General features: G+C 38.8%; 1 protein-coding gene and 1 pseudogene across 5 annotated transcripts in view; one reads left to right on the top strand and one right to left on the bottom strand.

Moving 5' to 3' along the window:
- The window catches only part of RGL1 (ral guanine nucleotide dissociation stimulator like 1), a 268038-nt gene that overhangs the window by 68507 nt on the left and 171908 nt on the right, over window positions 1-27623 (bottom strand). For all 5 annotated transcript variants that reach the window (XM_054693406.1, XM_054693404.1, XM_037506288.2 and 2 more), the window contains one exon: window positions 18535-18743. In XM_054693406.1, coding sequence (XP_054549381.1) covers window positions 18535-18743 — 209 coding nt within the window. The remainder of the gene's footprint in view (window positions 1-18534; window positions 18744-27623) is intronic.
- On the top strand, window positions 9309-9810 carry LOC119240261 (60S ribosomal protein L32-like; annotated as a pseudogene).

The following is a 27623-nucleotide window of genomic DNA, read 5'->3' as shown; positions in this document are numbered from 1 at the left end:
CTCTTGCTTATGCAAGTATCTTGACTTGCTTGTGGCTTCATTTCTAAAGGCCTCGGAGTAGAAGAAAGCTTTAGGATAGCTGTGATCATTCCAAAAATCTAAAACTAAAATGCAAAAGAAATAAAGTTTTACCATCTTAAAAAAACTGAGATTTTGAAGGCATAAGCAGGATGAAAGTGCAAATAAAAAATGGATACATTGTGCAAAAATGAAAAATGATGTAAAAAATATATTAAATTTAATTTAAAAAATTAAAAAATGTATATACAATTTTACAAAGGTGACTGATGGAAATGAGATAAAAGCAAAAAGCCTGTAACCCTCTGGAACTTACTGGATGAGGAAGGCATAGTTGTTTGCCCCTGTACTTTTCTTATCATTAAGGAGAATTAATGTTTCATAGAAAAATATACTAGATGAGCATTGAATCAACAACACTTTAATGTACAAGCTGGGTTATTTGAGAGCCAGTTTTATAAGATCAAGAGTGCTTCTTTGAGGTTTCCTGAATCTTCTCATAGCTTCCCATCAAACACCAAAGTCAAGTCCAACTCATTTACTCCAGAGGAGTAGATACAGGGTGTGTATGCGTTTGTGTTTAATTAATGGTGGTAGAACAGCTACAGGCAAGCCTGTCAACAGTGTCACCTCCAATCTCTGCAAAGGATTTAAAATCAAAGCTCCAACCTCGTAAGAAGACTTACCCAGGAGCAACTGCCCTTCTTTAAAAGGTTACTCACAAAACTGAAATTAAAATATAAACTGTCAGAGTGACTTTTGACATGGTTTTCTCTATATCGCAAAGCAAAAGATACTTACAAATGTGTCCTAAGGTACAGCTTTAATCAACTATTTACCGCAGCCTAAAAATTGCTAGAAAAAGGAAAAAAAAAAAAAACTGATACAATGTTTAACTGGTTGCTGATGTTTAAAAACACAGTCACATTCCAGAGAGGATGAATGTATTACTTAGAGCCTATTGAGGCAGATAAGATGTTTAATATGTACTTCAAAGGGCCACCAGGTATCTGTGGGTCAAAGAAACCGTAAGATAAAACTGTGTCCGGGGACAGTCTTTCTGGTCTCCAATAGAAAACTCTCCAAGTCACCAGACCAAAATGGTGACTTGGAAGAATCTTTCAAGTTCCACTTGATCACAGCAAATGATCCAATAACAACAGTTAATATTTATTGCCAGGCACTGTGTTAAGCACTTTCTATGGATTGTTTCATTTAATTCTCACAAAAATCCTATATGGTGGTAGTAGTATTATCCCTATTGAACAGATAAGAAAATGAGATCCAGAGAGTGTCAGTAATCTTTCCCTAGAAGACATAGCTGATGAGTGGGGCAGGGGGCAGCAATACAAATCTTGACAGTCAGACCCTAGAGCCCAGCTTCTGAGTCCTTACCTGAACATACAAACTATAGCTACTCTATATATTTATCTTTTTCCTTCTGCCAGACGATACATTCTTTAAGAATCTTGAGTTTTCAATTACTCAGTCATTCGCTCACTGCTTAAGTCCTCATTCAATGAATATTTATTCCCAAGCCTAATGTTCAGGTACTTTCTGAAAGCACTGGGGATATAGCAGTGGACAAACCAAAGCTGTTTTCATGAAGGCAATAAGCTAGTAATTAGTTAACGTATACTACGTCAGCTAGTAACACGTACAACCGGGGGAAATAAATCAGGTTGGAGTGAATAGACATGATGGGAGGGCTAGGGGTGGCTGTTTCACAATGGGTATTCTGGAAAGGTCAAATGTGAATGTGACAATTAAGCAAAATCCTCCAAAAGGGGAGGGGGTGGGCTATGCAGATCTCCAGTCTTCCAAGCAGAGGGAGAGCCAGTGCAAAAAGGCCTTGGAGCAGTGGCAGGAAGGGGAGCTTGAGAAATGTCGAGAAGGTCAGCAAGGAAGGAGCAAAGCAAAGTGAAGGGAGAGAAGGAGATGAGGTGTGGAGGTGACAGGGTCAGAGAGCAAGGGACCAGCTGGCCATGGTAAGGATTTTGATTTTACTTTTTCTCTCTTGTTCACTGATATATCTCCTAAGCCTGGAATAGAGCCTGCTCTTAGCAGATACTCAGTAAGCATTTACTAAATGAATTGATTAATTCCCTTTCCTACCAGGCAAGAAAGAAAGGCTAGAAAGGGAAGAAGCTACTTACTGGGGAGGATGAAAGAACAGAGTAGAGGAAGTCAAGGGAAGAGCGACCTCTCAGGAAGCCGCTGACTCAAGGACCTCTGGGAGTCTGATTTTCAAACCCACCCCAGTCTGCGAACATCTGAGGCATTTTTCTTGAACTGACCCACAAGAATACAGGTCAGGTATGAGAAAAATGTTCAGAAGCTGACCTTGACTCAGGGGATGACATGGGTGATGTGGCTGCAGATGTCTGGAACACCGAGTGAAGCCTTGACTGTATCCCACAGGTCAGTGGAAGGGTTGTTTCTAATCACTCTGAATAATAATCTTGTGGCCCGAAGCTCTCCACCCAGCTCTGACCCTCGAACTGGGTCATGACCACCAAGCCTACCTTGGAAAGGTCTTGCTTACCACCATGAAGCTGGCTATTTAATGAGAAGACAAAGGTCAAAAAGAACAAAGCAAAAACAACTTGTTCTCTTGCAAAAATGAAGGGGGCCGGCGAAGCTGAACAGAGAACCGAATATGGTGCTCATGCTCCTAAGGCCTGGCTCTCCAGGCCGGGCTTTCTCGTGATCAGAAACTAGAAGACCAGAAAGAGCTGCCATCCTCCCTTCAGGCCTTTGCTGTGAAGGGTCTCCATCCTCCTTGCCATTTGAGAGGCATGTTAACTCTACAGCCGTCCTTGAGCATTAGGGCAACACCAACAGCGAACAATAATGAGTATGTCTGCTCCACTCAACAGCTACAAAAGATATAAAATTTTCCTTGAGAATTCTATCTTCCCCCACAACCTCAACTCACAACTGTCTAATGAGGAGACCAAGAAAAGGACAAAGATTTTACAATCCCTACACATCCAGAGACCTGAAAACAAAAAGGTATCTCTTGCCATAACTTGTTTCTCATTCAAATCTTAAGTTATTTCTTATGTTGCAGTTCACACCCTTGCCCAAGGGCTTCTATTTCCACTGCAAGTCCTTGTCATCTTTTCTCTTCTCCAGCCTGTCTTCAGCCCCCACAGTTTGCTGGCTCATCAGTATCTCCTCCTTCCATTCTAGTCAGGACAGTTCTGTTGGCAAGCTACAAGAACAGTGGGACAGGATGGGCAACAGAAGAAGGAGTCTGAGGACTAGGACAGGGGTAGGGAGCAGGCAGTGCTCTGACAACCGGACATTCTGTTAACCAGCTGAGCTTGTTCTCAGGTTCAAGATGAATTAATACAGTCTTTACAAATCAGTCTAAGCATGGGGCTCCATTTTTCCCAACCACAAAGGAAAATTATTTTTGGAGAGCTCTTGATTCAAGTAAACCACCTACAATGACTATGAGGTTACGATCATGGAATCTCATTTTTAGAATTGTCCCCAACCCCCATGCTCATAATACTCAATATAGCATCAATTTATCTAAATTGGTGTTTACTGGCAACTTGAGTAGAGACCAGATGCAAAAGAATTTTGTTTCCCAGGACTAGGAACCTGATGTCATTCTCAAGGGCTAAGTTCACCACACACACACACACACACCCCCACGAAATGTTCAAAAAGAAAAAAGTGGTAAGGAAAATACAAAATTAACTCAAAAATAGCCAGTTCCTTTTACTTTTTAAGATGCACAGCTACATGTTTTTAAAAACCATTAAATTAACTTTGCTGAAACTATCAGACTTGCTTTAATAAAATCAAGAAATTAATTTTTCAGACAATACTTAAGATATTTGCCTCATCATTATAGTTGTTAGAAGCAGTTGCCTCCTCTGACTCAAAAGAGCCACTAACCTGTCCCCATATCACCCATGTTAGGGCACCTTTGCCTGGGGTGGGGTATAACCCAGGGTCCCTGGATAAATTGATGGAAGTCTGAGAAACCCTAAAAAGTATTCAATTTTTGTGATGTACTTTCTTTCCTATAGAGGGTCTGCAGTTTTCAGCAGATTCTTAAAGGATTTTGTGATCAACTGTTCCTACCAACTGCTGGAGATGGTCAGAAGCCCTGTTTCAGGTTGTCAAGGCTAAGTTTAAAACTGCCCAGTTAGCGTTCAGAATATATGTACCTTGCTTTTCAGTTTTTTTTGTCAGTTTTGTTTTGTGGTTCCAAACAAAAGCGCATTTTTCAAAAACCTGCTGGGCAATCTGGTATTCTTTCCCCCAAACGATGGATAACTGCATATCCTGCCTCTCTTTGCCAAGTGAAATTAAAAAAAGAGCTACTTCACAGTAACATTTTTATCTTATTCGAAGCAAAGAAAGCTAGCCTGGTTAGGATCTGAGGCAGTGTCCTTGACAGCATCCCTGAGTGTCCTCTATCATGGACCTTTCACCACCATCCCGTAAAGCCAGGGAGCTACATCACCAGACACTCCCACAGAGGGTTCCCAGGTTGCTGTTGGGCCCATGTGGCAAAAATAAATAAAGATTGACTAAAGACAACTAACCCAGTAGGGAAGAGAACACATTTCCACCTTCCTTCATGTGATTATGGTTGGACATGATTCTAAAATAGCACCTAAGGAAACTGTTCAGGGAGAAAAGAGTAACAGTGCTTGTCACATTGAGGCTAAGTAGTGTCCTTGTTTCACTTGTGGCTGAACAGGGCACGGTGTTCCGACAGAGAGAGCAAAGGTGGCAGTCGAACAACACCCAACCTTCCAGCTTCCTCAAACCCATTTTGAGAATTTTCGAGTCAGTGTTTCTGACAAAAATTCCTTGTTGAACTTTTTTATCAAATTGTGAACCACTGAAGGGGGCAAAAATGGGAGGGATGAACACGAGGGACTATGATGATGGTTCACGGGTGATATGGTGGTGGGAAGAACATGGGGACTATACCAAAGGAAAGAAACTAATTACTGTACAAAAATGAACAATTGAACAATGATATAAGAAAATAAAATAATTTTTTAAAAATTGTGAACAACTTCTCTAATAGATCAAAAATTCTATTGACGTTGAATTCACATCTATTGCTGCCTCAACAAATTACTAAAATTTCAGTGACTTCATAACACAAATTGATTATTCTGAAGTTGTGTTTGGTCCAAAGTCCAACACCAGGCTCACATTAGTTCATAGGTTGAGCTCAAATGGAGTCAGCAGATCTGTTCCCTCATAGAGAATTATTCCTAGAAGATAATACTAGAATAATACCTTTAGATAATACTAGAATAATCAACTTTCTCAGCTTTTAGAGGTTGTGTGCATGCTTTGGTCCACGGCCCCCTTCCTCCATCTTCAAAGTCAGCAATGTAGCATCTCTCTAACTTGATTCCATCCTCACTTTTTCTCTCTCTCGCCTCACTTTTGCCTCCACTTTTCACTTTTTTTAGAGATTTATTTATTTAGGGCTTCCCTGGTGGTGCAAGGGGTTAAGACGCAACCTATGAACTACATACACAGCCACTGCAGCACAAATTCGATCCCCAGCCAGGGAGCAACACACATGGCGCAGCAGACCTCTCCTGACTCGCCTGCTGCTCCCCTCAGCAGTGTATTTCAGTCAATCTGCTTGTTGTGTTCCCCACTCTGTCTCTGGTGAATCCTCTCACCGCTCCCCAACCCCACCTTTGACCTGTACCCCAGCTCTTGTATGCATAAAAATAAAATAAATCTTAAAAAAATATTTATTTATTTAGGCAGACAAGAACTGGGGTACAGGCCAGAGGTGTGGGAGGTGAGAGGATTCACCAGAAATAGAATGGGAAACAGAACAGGCAGATTGATTGAAATACACTGCTGAGGGGAGCAGCGGGAGATTCAGGAGAGGTCTGCTGCACCATGTAGGTAGCTCCCTGGCCAGGGATAGAACTCATGCTGCAGTGGCTGTGGATAGCTTCATAGGTTTTGTCTTAACCCCTTGCACCACCAGGGAGGCCCTCCACTTTTCACTTTCAAGAAACCTTGTGATTACACTGGATTACCCAGATAACCCAATATGACATTATTTTCAAGGAGCTGATTAGCTACCGTAATTCCTTCTGCAACTTAATTTGGCATTGCCATGGAACCTTACATATTCATATGTTCCAGGGATTAAGAGCAGACATCTTTGGGATGTAGGCATTATTCTGCCTACCACAGATGAATATGAAAATTATATAAATGTTGCATCATCTATAGTTTTAAGAACTAAACTGTTTTCCCCACTTAATAAAATATAAGCCAGATGAACATAGGCCCTTTCATAAAGGATGTGCTCTACAAAAGTTTTCAATGTCAGAAGAATTTCAATGCCCGAAGCTTCTCAGGGCTCTTGTTATAATCCTCTTTTCTCTTTCATCACTAAATATTTTTATCTTCTTAATAGTCAAGAAATAATGTCTGAGTTAAATTTATCTTTGAGTCATCTGTTTTGTTTAACCCACAACAAATATACCATCTGATGTCTGTCTTGCCTATGGAGCCATCAACACTCAACCCTAGAAAAAAAACTATTTAAACTCCTCTGCTATCACTAAAATCTTAAGAAATGACCTTCATTTTCTAAGAATCTTTGACCCTAGTCACGATATCCAGTAGGTTTGTGTTTTAAGCTAGAAAAGAAACAAAGCAATGTTAGGATTTCCTGAAAGCTTACCCACTATTTGATTGAGACAAGCATTCTGGAGCCAACTAATCAATAAATCCCAACTTTTTCATACACAGTGGGACTAAAGACTCAATGGCAAACCACTATATTTGGTTTTACTTGATTTTATGGGGAGTTGGGGATACAAGTTAGATATAAACAAATAACACTTGGAAGAATGAGAAGGGTGGGGAAATTTTAATTATGAGTTTAATAATAATATTTAATATAAGGTTATTGCTGTAAGAGGGAGAGCCGAGAGGTGACCTGTGTAAGCTGCCTTGTGGCATCTAAGTGTATTCAGGTTCCAGAGTACTCCCTGCTCATAATCCCTCTCCTTGGATGTGGAAGAGCAGAGGCATGATATGGGAAGCCTACTGAAAGAAGAAGGAAGAAAGAAAGGGATTTCTGGAGAACTGCATGACAGCATGAATCTAGGAATATTTGGCATGTGCCTAGTCTAATGCTAGCATAAATTACAAAACAACTATTTTTAAGTAAGGTTTAATCAAAAAAAGTAATTTGAAACATATTGTATGCATCTCAAAAATGCATATCCAGCTTCTCATGCTAAGAAAGCAAATGAAAACTGAATGGATTTGTGTTGTGAGCTTTTTGAAAGGAAACTTACTATAACCACCTCACAGCTGTGGTGGGAGCAGGATGGGGATGAAGGGCGAGGTAGAGAGAGTTTATTCAGTCAAGAAAACTAGAAAGTAAGTCACAGACAGGGAGAAAATATTTTTAAAAGACATCTGATAAATAATTGTAAAAAAAATTATAAAAAAATCTTAAAACTGAAGAACTTTTAATTCAGTAAAAATTTTTAGATGCATGCATCTGTGCTTGAGAATATGAAAACAGATACTTCAAAAACTGATCAACAAACAACAACAACAACAAAAACCCAGAAAACCAATAAAACTGAACAGAATAGCAAATGAACCAGATATAATGAAATGAAATGAAAAAGATATAACATATATATAATGGGAATAACAGAAGAAGAAAGAAAGGAACAGAAGCAATAGCTGAAGAACCAGTTACTGGGAATTTTCCCCCAAATTAATGGCAGACACAAAACCACAAATCCAGGAAACCCAGAGAACACTAAGCAGGATAAATGCCAAAAACAATACACCTAGGCAAGTAATATTCAAACTTGAGAAAATCAAATAAAAAGAAAAAATTTTGGAAGAAGCCTGAGTCAAAAAACACCTTACCTACAAAGGACCAAAGAATAATATCCAACTTCTCTAAAAATAAGCAAGAAAGAAGAGTGAAGTAAAATATTTAAAGTGTTGAGAAGCGAAAAAAAATCTCTTCCTGGCAAAAGCATCCTTCAGAAATAAAGGCTTTCATAGGCAAGCAAAAATTGAAGTAATTTTTTGCCAGTAAACCCGCACTTCAAAAATGTTTTTAAAAAATCTTAAGGTAAAGAGAAAATGAACTAGATCAGAAACTCATATCTACATAAAAGTCGCACAAGAAGAACTAGACAATCTGAATAGGCCCATATGCATGAAAGAAATTGAATCAATAATCAATAACTCTCCAAAGCAAAAAATCACCAGTCCCAGATGAGTTTACTGGTCACCACTACCAACATTTGAATAAGAAATTGTACCAGGATCAGAGGTACTACTTCCTAACTCACTCAATGAGGCTAGCACCATCCTAATTCCAAAACCAGACAAACACAAGACAAGTACAGATTAATACAGTTCATAAATATATATTAAAAATCCCCCAAAATAGCAAATTCAATACAAAAATATATGAAAAGAATTACACACCATGATCAAGTTAGATTTCTAGAATTACACTCCATGATCAAGTTAGATTTATTTATAAGAATTACACACCATGATCAAGTTAGATTTAAGTATGCAAAGTTGGTTTCAACATTTGAAAATCAACTTATGTAATTCATCACATCATTAGGTTAAAGAAGAAAAAAATAAGTGCATATAAATAAGTGCAGAAAAGGCATGAGGCAAAAATCCAACATCCACCCATAAATAACACCTACAAAAATCTACGGCATCATATTTAACAATGAGAAACTGAAAACTTTCACTCTAAGATGAGGATCTAAACAAGGATAGACTCTCACCACTGCTTTTAAACAATGCACTGGAAATGCTAGCTAATGCAAAGATAAATAGACAGACTGATATATCCATAGATAGACAGGTACATAAATAGTAGATAGATATATAGAGAAGAAGGGAAGGAAGAAATAAACTGCTTTTGTTCACAGATAACATGACTGCCTATGTAGAAAATATGAATTGACTAAAAATTTTTGGAACGAACAAGAGATGGAAGATTGTATAATGCAAGGTTAATACACAAAAGCCAAACACTTTCTTACATACCAGCAATAAGCAAATGGAGTGTGATATGAAAAATACCATTAGCCTTTACATCAGTACCCCCTCAAAATGAAATACTTGGATATAAATCTAAAAATGACATACAAGAGCTATAGGAGGAAACTACAACTCTTTGATGAAAGGTATCACGGACAAATTAAATAAGTGAAAAATATTCATGTTCATGGGTGTGATGACTCAATATTGTCAAGATGTCAGTGTTTCCCAGCTTGATATATAGAGTCAGAGCCATCCCAGCTCTCTCCCTTGGTGCTGCCTATGGAGGTGGCAGCCGTCTTCCATTCAGCATTGTGGCTGCCCTCAGAACCCTCAAGAAGCCCGAGATCATCAAAAGGAGAACCAAGAAGTTCATCAGCCATAAATCAAACTGATATGTTAAAATTAAGCATAACTGGCAGGAACCCAGAAGTGTCCATAACAGGTGCACAGAAGGTTCCAGGGCCAGATATTGATATCCAGCACTGGTTATGGGAGGATCAAGAAAAGAAAGCACAGGCTTCCCAGTGGCTTCTGCAAGTTCCTCATGCTCAAGGCCAAGATGCTGCAAGTGTTGCTGATGTGCCACAAACCCTACAGCGCTGAGATGGCTCACATCCTCTCCTCCTAGAACTGCAAAGTCATGGAAAGAGCAGTGCAGTTGGCCATTTAATCACCAATCCCCATACCAGGCTACGCAGTGAAGAGAATGAATAGCCAGCTCATGTGCACATGGACTGCGTTATTTATTGACTTTCTTACATAACTATTCATTTTTGTGCAGTATTTGATTTCTCCCCTCAGGTGTAGTCCCTGTAGTTCTCCATCACCATAGTACCCATGATCTATCACCATAGTCCCTTGGGCTCTTCCCTCCCTGTGCACAGGTATTGTGTTCATGAAACCACAAAACTTACCTCTAGCATCCTCCCCTCCCCACTCCAAAAATAAAGCAATCCCAATGAAATTTCCCAGCAATTTATTTTGTGAGTATTGACAAATTGTTTCTAATATTTATATGAAGTTGCAGAAGATTCAGACAGCCAACTCAGCTTTGAAAGAGAACAAAGTCAGAGACTAATGCTAGCTGACTTCAAGAGTTACTCTAAAGCTACAGTAATCAGAATAGTGTGGTATAGGTGAAAATATAGGCATATTGATAAGTGGAATAGAATAAAGAGTTCAGAAACAGACCCACATGAATACTGTCAAATCTTTGACTAAGGAGCTAAGGCAATACCATGGAGCAGAGATAGTCTTTTCTAAAGTTATAGGTAATAGAAAAACTAGACGTTCATGTGCAAAATAATAATAATAATCTAGACACAAATTTTACATACCATTCACAAAAATTAACTCAAAATGGATTATAAACCTAAAAGTAAAACATAAAACTATGAAATTTCTAGAATATAAATAGGAGAAAAATTGGAAGATCTTTAATATGACAATGATCTTTAGATATAACACCAAAGGCAGGAGGCATGAAAGAAAAAATTAAATTTCATTAAAATTAAAAACTTCTGCTCTGTGAAAGGTAACATCAAGAGAATGAGAAGACAAGTCCCAAACTTGAAGAAAATGTCTGTGAAAGACACACCTGATCAAGGACAGTTATCCAAAATGGGCAAAAAAAAAAAAAGAAAAAGAAAAAAAAAACTCTTAAAGTTCAACAATAAGAAAATAAACAGCACAATTAAAAACTGGGCAAGGGACCTAAATACAGACCTCATCAAAAGAAGATACATAGATGATATATAAATACATGAAAAGATGGTCATTAAAAATGCTATTAGAGAACTGCAATCAAAAATACAATGAGATACCATTACACACGTATTAGAATGGCCAAAATCCAAAACATAGATAATACCAAGTGCTGACAAGGGTGTGAAGCAAAAGAACTTTTGTTCACTGCTAGTGCGAATGTCTAATGAACAGGCAGTTTACCAGTTTCTGATAAAATTAAATATACTCTTCCCATAGGATCCAGAATTTTTGCTCCCTGGTATCTTGAGGAAGATAAGAAATTTCACTTACAAGAAGGAAGTGAAATTTATGTCTACACAAAAATCTGTACATGGATGTTTACTGGCAGCTTTATTTATAATTACCAAAACTTAGAAGCAACCAAGATGTGTCTAATAGGTTAATGGATAAACTATGGTCCAGTCAGACAATGGAATATTTTTCAGTGTTAAAAAGAAATGAACTATAAAGCCATAAAAAGACATGTAGAAAGCTTACTCCACATTACAAAGTGAAAGAAGCCAATCTGAAAAGGCCACATATGATGTGATTCCTACCATATGATGGTCTGGAAAAAGTCAAACTCTGAAGACAATAAAAAGTTAAGGGATTGCCAGGGATTGGGGTCGGGGGAGGAAGAGATAAATAAGCAGAGTACAGAATATTTTCAGGGCAGTAAATTTACACTGTATGACACTATAATAATGGAAACATCATTTTAGATGTATCTAAACCCACAGAATATACAACACCAAGAGTGAACCCTAAGATAAACTACAGACCCTGGGCGATAATGATGTGTCAATGGTTGCAGCAGATGTACAGCTCTGGTAGGGAATGTTGATAGTGGAAGAAGCTGTTTTGGGGGCAGTAAGGTTCTGAGGACTCTTTTCCACTCAATTTTACTATGAACTTGAGGTTTCTCTAAAAAACAGTCTATCGAAAAAAAAAATGGACCCTGCGTCCTCACTGCCTTGAAAATAATTGTACAAGTCTAGAGATTTGTCTAGACTTGTCTAGGGTTATTTTTCATTCTCCTTTCACAGATAATGAAACTAAAGCTAGTAAAATAAAGTAACTTGTCAGACATTGCAAAGCAAGTAAGGGATGTACGACTGGGATCAAATTCAAAATTTCTAACTCCTAACTCCATGCCCTTAACCACTAAAACTCTGTGCCTCATGCATGAATCTCAGGATTAGAAGAAAAACAGGAAAACTGATTTTCCTATAAGGTATTCTGAAAGTATGCAAGGGAAAGGAAGCATATTTGCTTATGACAAATTCTTTGGAAATAAAATGTTTTCAAGCTTTTCATTTGATCTACTCTTGGCTTCATTATTGAGGGCAGGTGAGCTCCATTTTTGCTGGTTATTGGTGTATCATTTTTACATACAAAGCTATTATTTCTCCAAGTGTCATAAAGTAATCTGGTAACAGATTTGCATAACTTCTCCCAACCCCTCTCATTTACTATACCCTGACTGTCCAAGACGAGTTGTCTTTAGAAAGTAGCAGATTAGGCCCAGAGGATTTAGCCGGAGGATATTAAACAAACAAAAACTCTCCAGACACACAAATATGACAGTGACCTTGAGGGGTCACGACCTTTTCAACCACCTTGATCACTAGCCAATATTCAGTTTTATTTGGGTAATATCCTCCCTTGAGATCCTCTATCATTGCCTCTGCCATGGTGCCTACTTCTTATTTCCTAAAGATTATTTTTTATTAATTAAAGATATAAATTGTATTTATATTATTAATTTTATAATATTAATTAATTATATAAATCATACGATAAGTTTAATTCTATGTATTTATTTGTATGCTGATTTAATGTTAGTGTCCCCACTAGCCATTAAGCACAAAGAGGACAGGTGTCATGACGGGTGTGTTCTCCATTATGTATACAGCACTTTGGACAGCAGGTGGCACATACTCAGCACCTGGTGAACATCATTTGACTAGAAGGATGGATTAGGAGCACTGACGTTCAAGTGAATTGCTCACAGCAGCATAAAGAGAGCATCACTCAGGAAAAACAGTTTCCAAGGAAAATCAACTGAGGCACAGAGAAAAAGACAGCTGAAGGGGATTCTCAAATCACCCCTTCCTTTAAAAAAAAATTAACAAATCATGGGAGGCAACCTGGTTTACTGAGAAAGAGCTTCCAAGTCTGGGGCCTCCCGGTGGCGCAGCGGTTGAGCGCTGGGTTGCGAAGCTGCCTGCAGCCTCTGCAGCCGGTTCAATCCCCGGCTGCTCCCCGGCCACCGGAGGAGGGTCCCACATGGCGCGCAGACCTCTCCTGCCCGCTGCTCCCCTCAGCAGTGTCCTTCGGTCCTTCTGCCTGCTCTGCTCCCCGCTCTGGCTCTGGTGAATTCTCTCACCCTCCCGCGCTTCTGACTGTACCCAGTGCATGTATAAACCAAACAAACAAACAAATAATAAATAAATAAGACATGCCTCTAGAAAATTTAAAAAAAAAAAAAAAGAAAAGAGCTTCCAAGTCTGAAAGAGGTAAGTCTTTATTCTAGCTCTACCATGTATGATTGAATTTTTCTGAGCCTCCATGTTCTCATCTGTAAACATGGGTAATGATAAGGTAACCGAATGAGATAAAGTTTATAAAAATGGAAGGCAGGCATCATGGGAAAAGGAAGCAAGTTCAAAGACCCACCGACCTAGCCTCTCTCTGGGACATAAACAAGCAAATTCAAGTCAGACTGGTCTTAAAGCACTGTTTACAGAAGGCTTCAACCAAAATCCTCCCCACAAGTTCTCCATTGGGAGAGTTCACTTGAAATAAAGGGGTAATTCTGAGTACTACTCAGCTTTTTTCAAACTGTGACTGAGTATCATCAGTGGCTTAGCAAATGCTTTTGGACACCTAATTCCGACCAATTCTGTGTCCGTGGGTATTCTGTTTAATTCAAAGACACAGATCAGAGAAAGACAGAATGGTCAACAAATGGTCCTCAAATAGCTAAAGTGACAGCTATCTGAAGAGAAATCTAGATATCTGCATATGGGCCTCCCCTGGTGGTGCAGGTGGTTGAGCACAGCGCTGTGAAGCAGTCCACAGCCTCTGCAGCACTGGTTCTATCCCAGCAGGCAGGCGAGAATCCCACATGGCGTGGCAGACCTCTGCTGTCTCGCCCACTGCTCCCCTCAGCAGTGTATTTCGTCAGTCTACCCGTTCTGTTCCCTGCTCTGTCTCTGGTGAATCCTCTCACCCTCCCACGAATCTGGCCTGTACCCCGGCTCTTGTGTAAATAAGTAAATAAAAATTAAAAAAAAAATTAGATATCTGCATAGACATTTCATGGTTCTCAGAGAGGGCCACTCACTAAGCCACATTTCTCCCTATATTTGAGGTTGGATATTTTCAACAATATCTAACTACACCTTACTTTATCAATTTGGTGAGAAGAAAGTATTTTTAAAAGGAACGTATTTTTGAAGTTAGAAAGGATAAAATCTCAAAGCCCTAACACTAATAGCTAAGTCACAATTCAGAGCACTGTCTTAAGTTAAAAGGCAGCCAATGAACCTTCAAATTAAATCTAAGCCAAGATGAGAGGCAAGGGATTCCTTGTGAATTGTTGTTCACCCCAAAAAGCAGACACTTCAAATTAGCCAGAAGGCTGTAAACCACTGTCTATGGGTCAATCATGAAGGCTGATTATCAGCAGAATGAAAAATCTGAAAAGATTTTTAAAAACAGGGCCTCCCTGGTGGCCAAGGGGTTAAGACTTGAAGCTGTCTATGAAGCTGTCTGCAGCCACTGCAGCATGAGTTGGATCCCAGGCCAGAGAGCTACCCACATGACACAGCAGACCTCTCCTGACTCACCCGTTGCTCCCCTTAGCAGTGTACTTCGGTTGATCTGCTTGTTCTGTTCCCTGCTCTATCTCTGGTGAATCCTCTCGCCCCCCACACCTCTGGCCTGTACCCCAGCTCTTGTATGCATAAATAAATAAATATTTTTTAAAAGATTTTTAAAAACACACACACATACACACAAACCCCAAACCATTCCATATGAGAAAAGCCACATGATTGGCAGTCTTAAGGAAAATCAAAGCTTGACTTCAAATAAACTTTTCCCTGGCAGGAAACAAACACTTCAGCATCTGCCTTCAATCCATTCTTGACTGCTTGGGATTAGCTCATCCTCTAATAACTTCTCAGTATTAGTGTCACAAAAGATAAGCAATCTAGTATTAAGAAACAGAGAAATCATGGAAAAAATTCCATCAGAGACCCACAAACAAGCCTATCACAATTAACTAAGAAAACAGTATAACAAGTTTCTCTTCAGATAAGGTAAATAGGTGCAACTTCACTATTTACCTCCCAATCATACACTATAAAACTCCCAACCACCAATTTAAGAACCCAATATTTCATAAAATATGCATTTTAGTTAAAATAAAACAAGGATTAACATCTGATCACAAGATCTACATGTAAGGGAGGAGTATTTATGCTGATGTCTGTACACAGATGGACAAATGGAAGTTTCTGCAGTGGCAATATAAATGGAATTAATTTCTCTGAACTTCTATCAAAGATGTAAGATATAAAAATAAAATGAAGAAAAAAAGAGTAAAATAAAACAAATCATTGCTATGCTTTTAAGTGGTCTGTTTCTTTTATTGATGTAAGCCTTTTGCAGTAAAACATTAAGTTCATAGGGATAGATACAAATTTTTTTCAGGGTTACCATATATAATGTGAGGGGTCACCTCTAGGGAAAATAATATAAAATTATGAAAATACATGATGTGGAAGGTTAAATACCAGTAACTTCACAGTAAATTCACCACACAGGTGAGAACCAACCAAATCTTACAAGTTGGTTTCATCCATATGGTATTTTATAGAGTACAACATGGCCCCTGAGCACATGCTGATTCTCCACTCCTTTCAGAAGCAGCAGAGGACACTATGAGATGAAATTCAAGGCCCATCCAAATGATTCAATTTAAATATTAAATCTTCATCCAGTTATATCATAAATGATAGTTTGGATTAAATGTAATTTGAATTCATGCTGATTCTGTTATTTAATGATTGTCAGCCAATTATATTTTAACATCTAAAAATGTCTGTGCAGTAGACTAGGAGAACAAGGTGAAGGTTAAAAGACAATGATCAATTGAAGGCTGGATGTACACTCGCCACAGACTAAACACTCTAGTTCCTGTGTCTGTCCACTATTTATGATGAACAGCTGGGGCTCACATGCACTCCTTTACTTGGTGTGTGTAGACATCTGTGGCCTATTATCAATGGTGTAACCCATAAGTAGAAGAGGTTACCAATTCCAAAGAAAACTTGGAGGGGTTTTGATCTGTTGCTCTAGTTCCTCTTACAGTCTGCCAACATCACACAGTATCTTTTTTATAAATATGAAATAGCAAAAAGAAAATTCATACAATTCTTCAGGTTCTATTTATAGGTATGAGATGTTATATAAGCAAACAAACTATGGGAGAAATGACTCACTAATCCCACAGATTTAGATGCTTAATATTTTAAGTGCTGTTATGCAAAAAAAATGACAGGACTTCCTATCTATGTTGAATGAAGTCCAATTATATAACCAGGTCTATGTATTATAAAGGATAGGCATTGTGTGAATTTCCTGGATATAAAACATATAAACCACCATTGATCCAAATGATTTCAATCTATATGAATCCCTGAGGCAAATACCTTAAGAAAAAAGGCAATGTTATTGATAACCTTATGACATTGGTTATTGATTATTAAATGTCTTTCTTAAGACTGATAGACTGCATAAACATTTTTAAATGTTTTCATAAGAAATATTAACAAATAACTCTTAAAACCAAGGGAGAAATTAGGAAAAAAATTCCAACACACAGTAAATAAAAAACAAACCCCATCAAAACCTAAGTTTGTTCATATGCAAAGTTGTAATAGGATGATCAATAACTCGATGACAACAGTCCAAAATAAAATAAAACTAAAGATATGAAAAGACAGTTCACAGAATACACAAAAAAATACCCAATGCGTATTTTTTTAAATGCTAGACCTCAATGTAAGAAATATAATATTTAAAAACAATAAGCTATTTTTCAATGGATGGATCATGGCAGAGAGTTTTAATAGTACAGATGAAATACCCAGAGCTGATGAGGGTGTGGGGTGCTGATGAGGGTGTGCGAGGGAAAAGAACATGAATGTGGTTGGTGGGACTTCTGAAGAGCAATCTAGCAACACCTTTCAGTTTAAACTACTTATATAATTTGATCCACCAATTATTCTCTGAAATGATCCTTTAGAACTCTCAAACAAGTATTCAAAAGTTATCTATTCCAAGACATTCTTTGTGACATTATTTTTTCAAAAAATTTAAAATAAAATATAATAAAAAACCTCATGAGAACTTAATTGTCTATCCATAGAAAAATCCAGCCAATAAATGCTGTTAACCCCACTAAACAGAATAGGATAAATCTCTATTTGTCCTGATGTTGAAACAATAAGAAGTTATATTTCTTGAGCTTTCAATATGCCAGCAAATATTCTAAGCCCTTTACATAGTGAGTAAAAGGAAATTTTGACTTTTTATTTATAATTTTCTTAACTGTTTGAACTTCTCATTTTATACATGGATTAATTCTATTTTTGAAATATTAAGACATGTATCTGCCTAACTAGATAATAGTCTGTTTAATTTTCTGTTTCTATGTATTTTTTAAACCTAATAGGTGTTACCTGGGGGAAGAGTAGCACTACGAGGAAACACTGTTTCTTTTAACACTTTGCTATGGTATAAGGATTTTTAACATGTGCATATATTATGTTCAACATTTTAAAATCTAGTTCAAAGTCAATTTTCAATAACTGTAACAAATAAACCCTATCTCATTTCTTTCCTATGCAAGAAACCCCAGAATATAAGGGTTCAGATGAGAAGCCTCACATTTCTAAAACAATGGTTTGGTTGAGAGTTTCCTTCTTCCATTATCAAATCAGTTTAATATTTTTTAAAAACTAACTATTTATTTAACTATAAATTTATTTAACTATAAATAAAAATAAGGTGGAAAAGAATATTATTATCAATGTGTGAATGATAATGTACACTGCTTGAACTCTATGTAAACATGTGACTTAACAACATAGGTCAAGGCTTAGGGGTAAGGATCCCTGAAGTAGCCAATGAGTGATGAGAGTAACAAACAATACCATCATCATCACCACCATCATCCTCACCATCACCATTGGAGCTGCCACCCATCAGCTGCTTCTTATGGTCTCACTACGCCCCCACTTCACACATATGATTACATTTAATTCTCACAACATGATTCCTTGCTAACTGGATTATTTATTGGAATTATATAAACATGGAAAAATACAGAGAAAATCGTAGGGTGGCAGATAGGCACTGAAATCTATTTACAATTGAGCCTTGTCATCTGGTATGTACTCTTGACTCTTATATGTTTTTTATGAGATATTTTTACCATAAATAGCCCATAAAGTGTCTCTGAAACAATAGTTATGGCATTTATTCCAAAGATCATTCATTCAGTTCATCTTTCCTCATCCATCTCTCTGAGCCCACCAAGTGCAGATGATTCAGGCCGCATACCTGCACCTTGCAGGCATTTTGATCACCTTTTGATCACCTCCTTCCCCTTCCTACCTGTCCAGCAGCAGCTCCAGCACTTCTTTAGTGGAGGCAAAGCCTCTGTAGGTTGACAGGAAGATGCTGATATAGGTAAAATCATTGTCCCCAAAAGCTGTCAGCAGGTTCTCCACGAGCTTCTCCAAGGTGCCAGCTTTTATGGTCCTGATCTTACAGGTCTCATATTGACTGACTGTGTGTCCTGGAGGCAGCTGGTCCCCTTCAACCTGTACAAGAAAGTCATGATCGTGATCAGGAGGAAAGAAAGAACCAAAAATAGTAAAATAGTTGAGTGCAGCTGGCCCTGGTTCCCTTGCTCTTACTTAAGTCCCAATGGCACATAGGCAATCCTCTCATTTGTAAGTATAGAAAAGCTGTGTGTGTGTGTGTGTGTTTCCCTCTAGTAGAAACGGTACTTCATAATAGTGGCATTTTCTTCTACTTACTCCAATCAAGAACTAAGTTGCTGACATATTTTATCAAGACTGTTTCCAATGACCCCAAGATTGAGTTTAGCAAATGTTATCAATCATTCCTTTTGTGTTATTCCTTGGTAAGTTTCCAAACTCATCCTTAAAAGACAGCGCCTGCAGTGGTGCCCTGGAGCCGGCTAACGCTGGCTATGGAGAGTTGATAATTCATCCTTAGGATTTGTGTGAGCCAGCTGACATCAAGTTGATAACTAAAATAATCAGCCATGTGAGGAGTATGTCCTCCATGGAAATCTGTGCAGCTCTGACCAAAACCTGATGTCCTTCAGTCCACAGAAAGCAACACACTCTCTGATTCTGTAGCATTGGCAGTCAGCAGAGGTGACTGAAAAGTGGCTGTACCTGCAGTACTGGACTAATCTCTGGGGAGTCATGCAAAGGAAGGGCTGGGGTAAACACATGGTCCCTGCCTAGTGGAGACATGCAATGTAGACATTGCTTGTGAGAAATAGCTAGCACATGAGAGCAACATGTGGATAACATTGGTAGGAATTATTGCATCGTGGGAGACATAAACCATAATACCTAATTGGTGATTAGTGATAAAATCTGTAAGCTTAAAAACCGAAATGTGCAGTTGTAGGGGGGAATATAAAAATAAAATTTATTATTTAAAAAAAAAAACCCGAGTATGAGGGACAAAAATTAAAGAAAAATATGGGTGTGTTTTACACCATTCAAAATGATCTGTGCCTAACAAATTACACACAGATACAAGTTTCAAAATTTAGCTTGTCCTATACAAAGGTACCAGAGAAAATGATCTAACAAAAGGATCTTTTTCTACAGCAAAAATCATTGCATGTGATGTGACGATCACTTGTCAGTTTCTCTCAATTATAAGTTTGAATTGTTTCCTATAGATTTTTCTAAATTGAAATGATCAGACATGTGAAAATGAAAGGAGAAATAAAGAAGACAGAATTGAATCTCGAAATGAGAAGATTGTGTTTACTGGGTGGCATATTTACTTTTATTCACCTGGCCTGTCAGAAGCTCAACCACTGGAAGGAAATTAACAGAGACTGCTGTCAGTGAGACCACAGTGGCAGCAGCTGCTTTAGAGGGGGCTGAAATGACTTAATGTCACCATGTCTAACTGCTAATTGGAATTAATGTTAAGACTACAGCTTACGTGGTAGGTGACTTCATTTATTTTAATTTTCAAAAGATACTTTGGGTTGCCTGAGGAGAGGGATCTATTTCAGGAAAAATACCAAAAGCTTCTTTAGGCCCACTGACTCAAAATGTGGTCTCAAATGTGGTCTAATAATTGTTCTTTATCACTCTATACATAGTTTAGAACAGGCCAAAGAGTACCCATCCATCTCAGAAGCTTTGATTAACTTCGACCAGAAACCACAAATGAAAAAGACCCATGGGTTCAAAATCTAATTACTTTTTTAATTACCTGGTCCAGTGTTTTTATGAGTGTATGCCATACAAACCACTAGTTCCTGCGGTCAATTTTGGGAACTACAGAGTTAAACAAAATCAAACACATTTCTTTCCTGCGAATGTCTTAGTCTTTAATATTCTAACATATGTTAAGAAACTCCAAGAGAAGGATATGGTATATGACATTTCCAAATGGATTTTCCCTTATCCTGAGAGCATCTTGCAGAACATTAGAATGAACTCTTTTGGAAAATGTTAGCTTAATAAGTCACTATGACACATTGAAAACTTAATTCACATTTATCACTTTCACTTCAAAAAAAAAAAGAAATTCAAAGTATGATAAAATATGATGAGTTTTAGCTCCAAATATTGACATTCATTTGATCTCTTTCAGAGAAAACACTTGTCACAGGCCCTGATAAATTTAGGGATATTTTGTGTGTTTTAAGGTGTCATTTCAAATGACTTGGTCAAAATAATTATCAGTCTGATAATATTAAAAAGTAGTACATCAATTTCATCAATATACATCGTATACATCATATCCATCAATTTCAAAAGGGTTGGCTTCTCAGCCTCTATGACTACTCAGACTCTAATTCTAAATCAAGCTTTCTCACCTCTGACAGTAGCAGGGTTTCCTTACCAACTCTGTAATTTGATGATTCTTATTTTACTCACAAAGCAAATTCCACTTTAAGACTAAATCTTTTCTTACAGAAAGTCATAACTACTTAAAAGAACTAATTTTTCCCTGAGCATTGATGTGGCCACAAATTCAAACCCAGAGAAAATGCTTGTCACAGGCCCTGATAAAGTGGGTCCCTTTTCCTGCCAGCAGGCAGAGTTGGCAGGAAATCAAGGCTCTCCCTTGGGAATGGAATAGTGCTGCTCATTAACCCAGTCGCTTCCTGTCAGTCTTCCTCTTAGTTGGAAACAGAAAATCTCAATTTGCATGCCTGATCCTTTTAAGCCTCTTTGACAGTTTTTGTTCTTCAGTATTTGCATCTGCACATTAGGAAGAACCTTATTTGAGCTAACAGAGGGGTAATAAAATACTTCAAATAGGTGGATTTCAAAATCATTCTCTAAGTACAGTGAATGAGCAATGCTGACAATATCATAAAGGGAAGGACAGGGGCTGCCCTAGTGACTAAAATCATTTCCATACATTGGCTGTGCATGTTAGGGTACCCAGTACTTTGCTTTATGGTCATTTTCTGCACCTTTGCCAAGCTCCCTAATATCTACTTGCCATAGAAGGGAGACCAGGCTTCTGCAGATGAGTTCTAATTCACCACCATTCAAATAGAGTACATTTTGATGAAGCAAACATTCTTTAAAAATATCTGCTTAGTGACTATAGTTATTCTGAAAAAAAAAAAGTTATACAAAAGCGAAACACACACACACAAGATAGCATGTCTCCTGGTCATATCAGAGCATCTAAAATTCCAGTTTCATTTTTGCAGTAAAAGATTCAACAGCTACATAACCCTTGTAAGAGACTGCAGGGTATGTTTTTGTTTGTAATATCTCTCTAACTTTAAATTCTAATTTAGAAGAAAAGTAATAGATTGGGGGCGGGGAGTCTGGGCAGACACGTGTTTAATAACCCAGACTCAGAGCAAGACATGAGGTCTGGGCCTGCCCTCTGGGTTAGCACGCTAACAGGAAACAGCTCAATCTGGATTTAATCAGAGACCATCGCTTTACTGACAAGATCATGATACCGAGGCCACAAAAATGTTTCATGATTGTTTTTTGGCCAATATTTCTGCCATTAGAACTCAGCTTTCTCTAAAAGAACATGTCTGACTCCTATGCGGTAAATATCTAAACTCTGCCCAAGTGTCCCAGCCTTGGAATTTCCATAATTATCAGTTTTGACATGGGGGGCAGGAGAAAGAGAATGTGAGAGATAAAATGTGCCATATTTCGTCCACCTTCTAAAGCATACACTTAACAACTTGAGTGTTTCTAATTTAAAAAAAAAAAATCTTCAATCAAAATAATACTTCAGTCATCTGATACTTTGAACAGGGAATGTGCTAAATAAAGAGCATCATTAGACTGGGACAGTACAAAGTCCTTCTCCAAGGCACCCTCAGTCTCTAGCACAGCAGTTCTCAGACATCCTGGCCAGAGCAGGAAAGCAAATCCTGAATACTCTTGCAGCTCTGATTCCCTAAGAAAATCTGACACCCATACCCAAGGTTTTATGGACTTTGAGAAAGTGAGTTGCTATTCCTACATTGATCCCAAAATATCCAGGATAATTTTTTTTAAGATTTATTTGTACATACAAGAACTGGGGTACAGGCCAGAGTTGTAGGGCGAGGGTGAGAGGATTCACCAGAGACAGAGCGGGGAACAGAACAGGAGGAATGACTGAAATACACTGCTGAGGGAAGCAGCGAGCGAGTCAGAAGAGGTCTGCTGTTCCATGTGGGTAGCTCCCTGGCCAGGGATCGAACTCATGTTGCAGTGGCTACAGCAAGCTTCATAGATTGCATCTTAACCCCTTGTGCCACCCAGGATAAATTTTATATTCCCCTTTCAAATGCCCTATAAGTCAGCAGCCACAAGAAACTACCATAGCATAGGAAATGCCATGAGATAATCACAAATAAGCTCTGGTCACCTGTCCAGAAAAACATGTTTGGAATGGCATGAGGCAGACCAAGATGGAAAGGCTAGGGCATCTGTGTAGAGTGAGCTATTTACACATGGGCCATTCAGAAGGGTAAGGCAAAGTCTATACAAAAATATTAGGACGATATTTAAAAAAATACAACAGCAAATGCTGGTGAGGATGTGGAGAAAAAGAAAACCTCTTACACTGTTTCTGGGAATGCAAACTGGTCCAACCACTATGGAAAGCTGTGTGGAGATTCCTCAAATTACTAAAAATGTAGCTACAACATAACCCAGAAATTCCACTCCTAGGAATCTTCCCAAAGGACACAAACACATTAATTCAAAAGGAAACCTATACACCTATGCTTACTGTAGCACTATTTACAATAGCTAAGATATGGAAACAAAACTAAATGCCCCAAAACAGATGACTGAATCAAGAAGACATGATATATATACACAATGGAATACTATTCAGCAACTGAAAAAGATAAACTCATGCCATTTGTGGCAACCTGGATGGAGCTGGAAGGGATTATGCTCAGCAAAATAAGAAGAAGGAAAAGGAAATATATTGGATGGTTTCACTCACAGGAGAAATATAGAGCAACCAAACAAAGGGTCAATGCTAAAAATGATCTGTTATTTATCTGAATTTCAAATTTAATGTGGCACACTGTCTTTTTAAGCCTGGCAAGCTTATAAAAGTGCACAGATCCCTCTTTCACTTATTCATCTACTGATTCAGCCACATATGAATTAAACAGTAGGACACACACCACAGTGCAAGGTTGCCCAGATATAAAAGTAGAGCTAGCAGTTCTGACACCCAAACTGCTCTGAATGATGGAGCAAACAGAAACAAAGAAACCAATATGATGCAGTATAAGTGAAATGGGGAGAGACAGGCAGATAGAAGGTTCCTCCCACTGAGCGGGCCCAGTACACAGGCAGCTGCAAAAAAAGTCTTCCTGTGTAGGTGATGCATGGACTGGGTTTTAAATTCTGTGTTGGGCCCTCCCTGGTGGCACAAGAGGTTGAGCACAGCACTATGAAGCAATCTGCAGCCTCTGCAGCATGAGTTCAATTCCCAGCCAGGTAGATACCCACATGGCACTGCAGACCTTTCCTGTTGTGCCCGCTGCTCCCCTCAGCAGTGTATTTCAGTCAGTCTGCCTGTTCTGTTCCCCACTCTGTCTCTGGTGAATCCTCTCACCCCCCGCATCTCTGGCCTTCACCCCATTTCTTGTATGCATAAATAAATAAATCTTTAAAAAATAAAATAAATTCTGAGTGTTAACACAGAAGACAGAGAGGCCAATACCAAGGCACAAGAAAAAAAGAAGTGGGGGGCAAGGAGGGAAAGGCATGGTGGCAGGAGCAATAGTATAAAAAGACTGAGGACTTGGCTAGAGAGGAGCGGGCATACCTGGTTGTGCAGGACCTGGGTTGACCTCTAAGGAGCTGAGACTCTATCCATTTCCCATGGGGTTAAGGATGGTCAGAGAAATCAGAGTGTGGAAGATAGATTTGATGGGGGCTTTAGGGTTGAGAAAATCAGTAGGAAAGTTGTTGAGATGAGCAACTGGAACTACCCCAGTGTGGTGGTGATAGGGACAGAGAGGGGGCTACTTGGGAGAACACCTGTAGGGAGCAGAAAGGGACTGTCATGGTTTAGTGAGTAATTAGATGCAGAGGCTGAAGATAAAGGAAAATAATGAATCAGACATTGTTACCCTCAGTCTAATGTAGATGACTGGATAGACAGTGGTGACACCCATTTTGAAAAAAATTGAGGGGGGAGTCAGATTTGTGTGGTGCAGAGATACTGAATTCCACTTTAGAAAGGCGGAACTTGCAGTAACTTTTGGACTTTCCAGTAGTACTCTGCAAAAGTTGGGGAGAGGGGTCTAAGATGAAAATATATGAACATGGCATCAGTCAAAAACGGCTTCACTCTTCCAGGAAGAGAGCATGGACAGGAAGAGGACAGGTCAGAGAATGACATCTGGAAGAATACCAAAATTAAGATTCACGAGTAAAGACATCAAATGCTGGAGGAAGCACTTGCAAATGTAACAAATTTATACATCACCGGATCTGTGGTGGCATTTCTGGGCAGAGAACTCAGAAGAAATCTTTACTTCCAGATTCTTACATAAAATCATGCAAATGGCCAAGGGCTAGTCGTGGTACTGGAATCAGCTTACACTAGTGGCAAGAACAATCATACACACTCCTTCTCACTTCTGTTTTCAGTGACATCAATACTGGTATTATGATTTCAGCCATAATGGGAATATTTGCAACACATAAATTGGCTACTAATCAAGATTTTTATTCTGAAGAATGATTTGTCACTGGACTAGGAGTTCTCAGTTTATGTCAATGGTAAACTCAAGACAGAGCTTCCTACTGGTTGAACATTTTTCTCTCTGGATCTACTCCGGTTAAGACATTTGAGTTATCACTATGATCTTTGACCTCACAGAAGATAAAAATTATGCCTCAGAACTAGGGAAAAAAGTAGATAAGTGCAAGAATGTGCATGAGAAGGAGGATGTGCATGAGGAATATACTCTAAAGAATGACAAGATTCCCCAAGAGTTGACTCTGCTTGAAGGCACATGCTAGATTGTAGTCAGGTTTCTCTGATGAGTATCCTTAATCCTCAGGAAAATGTGAAGGGAGTTGTAATAATAAACAACAGCCAGTGTTTTATCACACAGAAAACCCAGCCGCCTCCACCATCCTGTCTCAGCAGGGTTTCCTAGGTCCAGGAAGTCTCCTATGGAAAACAGGAAGTTGTGTTTTCCATCTCCTAAAAAATACTCCTGGCTGTGAATCTGCTTAGCCCAAAGTTAATCCACACCAGACTTGATCTCAGTCACAAATCCTTATTTCTGACCTGCTGGTCCACCTTTAAAAATTCCCAAGTCTTTCAGGAGGCAGATTCAATAATTAAGCATTTTCAGAATGTTTGTTGACTATATTTTTCAAATATAATTATTTCATTTGTATATGCTATGTTTCTAATTGAAACTCAAAATGCTGAAGATCAAGCTGTTATGAATTAACCTGAGCTCCATTTCCATGTCTGAGGCCACTTCACCACAGAATCTAGGACAATAACTTACAGTTACAAGGTTTTGGTCACCTACTTTATAAAATGAAGAAAACACATGCTATTCTGAGAATTTTAATGATTTCTAGTTGCATAGTGGGAGGGAGGTTTGACATGAAATAGTCACTGCTGCCTTTGCCAAAACACATCACAAATCGTCACATACAGTTTAGTACCCACAGTGAACTTGCATGCTTCACAGCTCTCTTTTGCTCTAGTGGAGAGCCTCGGCTGTCTGAAGACATCATATCCTGAGGTCACAAATCAACAGGTGCCCTAGCTTTCTGGAATTCATTTTTTTGAGTAGCCCAGCCAACCTCTGTCTGAAAATGTCCAGGAGGGGTGGGTCCTGTACAATCTAATAGTCTCTGTGAATGAAGCCTTCTGTGAATGAAAAGCCTTCCCTCCAGGCCGGCAGCTTTCCCAATCCACCATAAATCCCACAGACAGGTCCTTGCGCTTTATCTCCTTGTGAGACTTAAAGAGTTCCTTCACCAACCCCGGGCGGAGATGCAGGGGGTGGCAACTGCCTGATGTTTCCAAACTTAATTAGCTTGATTCTTACTCTGCATATGACATTTAAAAAATCTCTTATCCTTCCCACTTTCCCATAGGATTAGTTCAGTTTTATTTTTTTAATTTAATTTAATTTTTTTAAATTATATATATGGCCCAATATGAGTGTATACTTAACAAATTAAATAAATATCAGGTAAATAAATAGGAACTTCACAGGGGGAATTGCAGAACAGATGGGGATAAAGACTTCGTCCAACCCTGAGATTCTATCATAAGGTAGGTGGAAAGGCAGGGGGAAAAAACAGAAGGGAACGGGATTCTGTTTCTAGTTCCAATTTAATCCATCACCAAATACTCAGTGTCTTCTATGTGTCTCAGAAGTGGATAGAATAACTTTTTAATTTGGTTCCTTTGATTAGTTCCCAAATACACTTGAGTGGATTCAGTCATTCAACAAATATTTGTTGAGCACCTACTATGTGGCAGCTGGGAACCAGAGGCAACTAAAATAACCTGATAGGGCCTCCCCTGGTGACGCAGGTGGTTGAGCACAGCACTGTGAAGCTGTCTGCAGCCTCTGCAGCGCTGGTTTGATCCCGGCCGGCCGGCCAGAAGGGTCCCACGTGGTGCAGCAGACCTCTCCTGTCACGCCCACTGCTCCCCTCAGCAGTGTATTTCGTCAGTCTGCCCGTTCTGTTCCCCGCTCTGTCTCTAGTGAATCCTCTCACCCTCCTGCACATCTGGCCTATACCCCAGTTCTTGTATAAAAATAAATAAATCTTTAAAAAAAAATAACCTGATAGTCAACTCAACTAAATGAGGAGAGAGCAGACCCAGAAGCATCACTGACTGGACGTAGGCTGCTCTTGTGGGACCTAGTCTCTAGTTAAGAGTCTTCAAGTTACCTGATCCAGACAGCACTACACTGCTGT

This window comes from Talpa occidentalis, unplaced genomic scaffold (assembly GCF_014898055.3).
Source record: "Talpa occidentalis isolate TD23 unplaced genomic scaffold, MPIMG_talOcc4v2.1 talOcc4.12, whole genome shotgun sequence".
Taxonomy (NCBI): Eukaryota; Metazoa; Chordata; class Mammalia; order Eulipotyphla; family Talpidae; genus Talpa; species Talpa occidentalis.
This window is presented reverse-complemented; position numbering and strand designations above follow the sequence as displayed.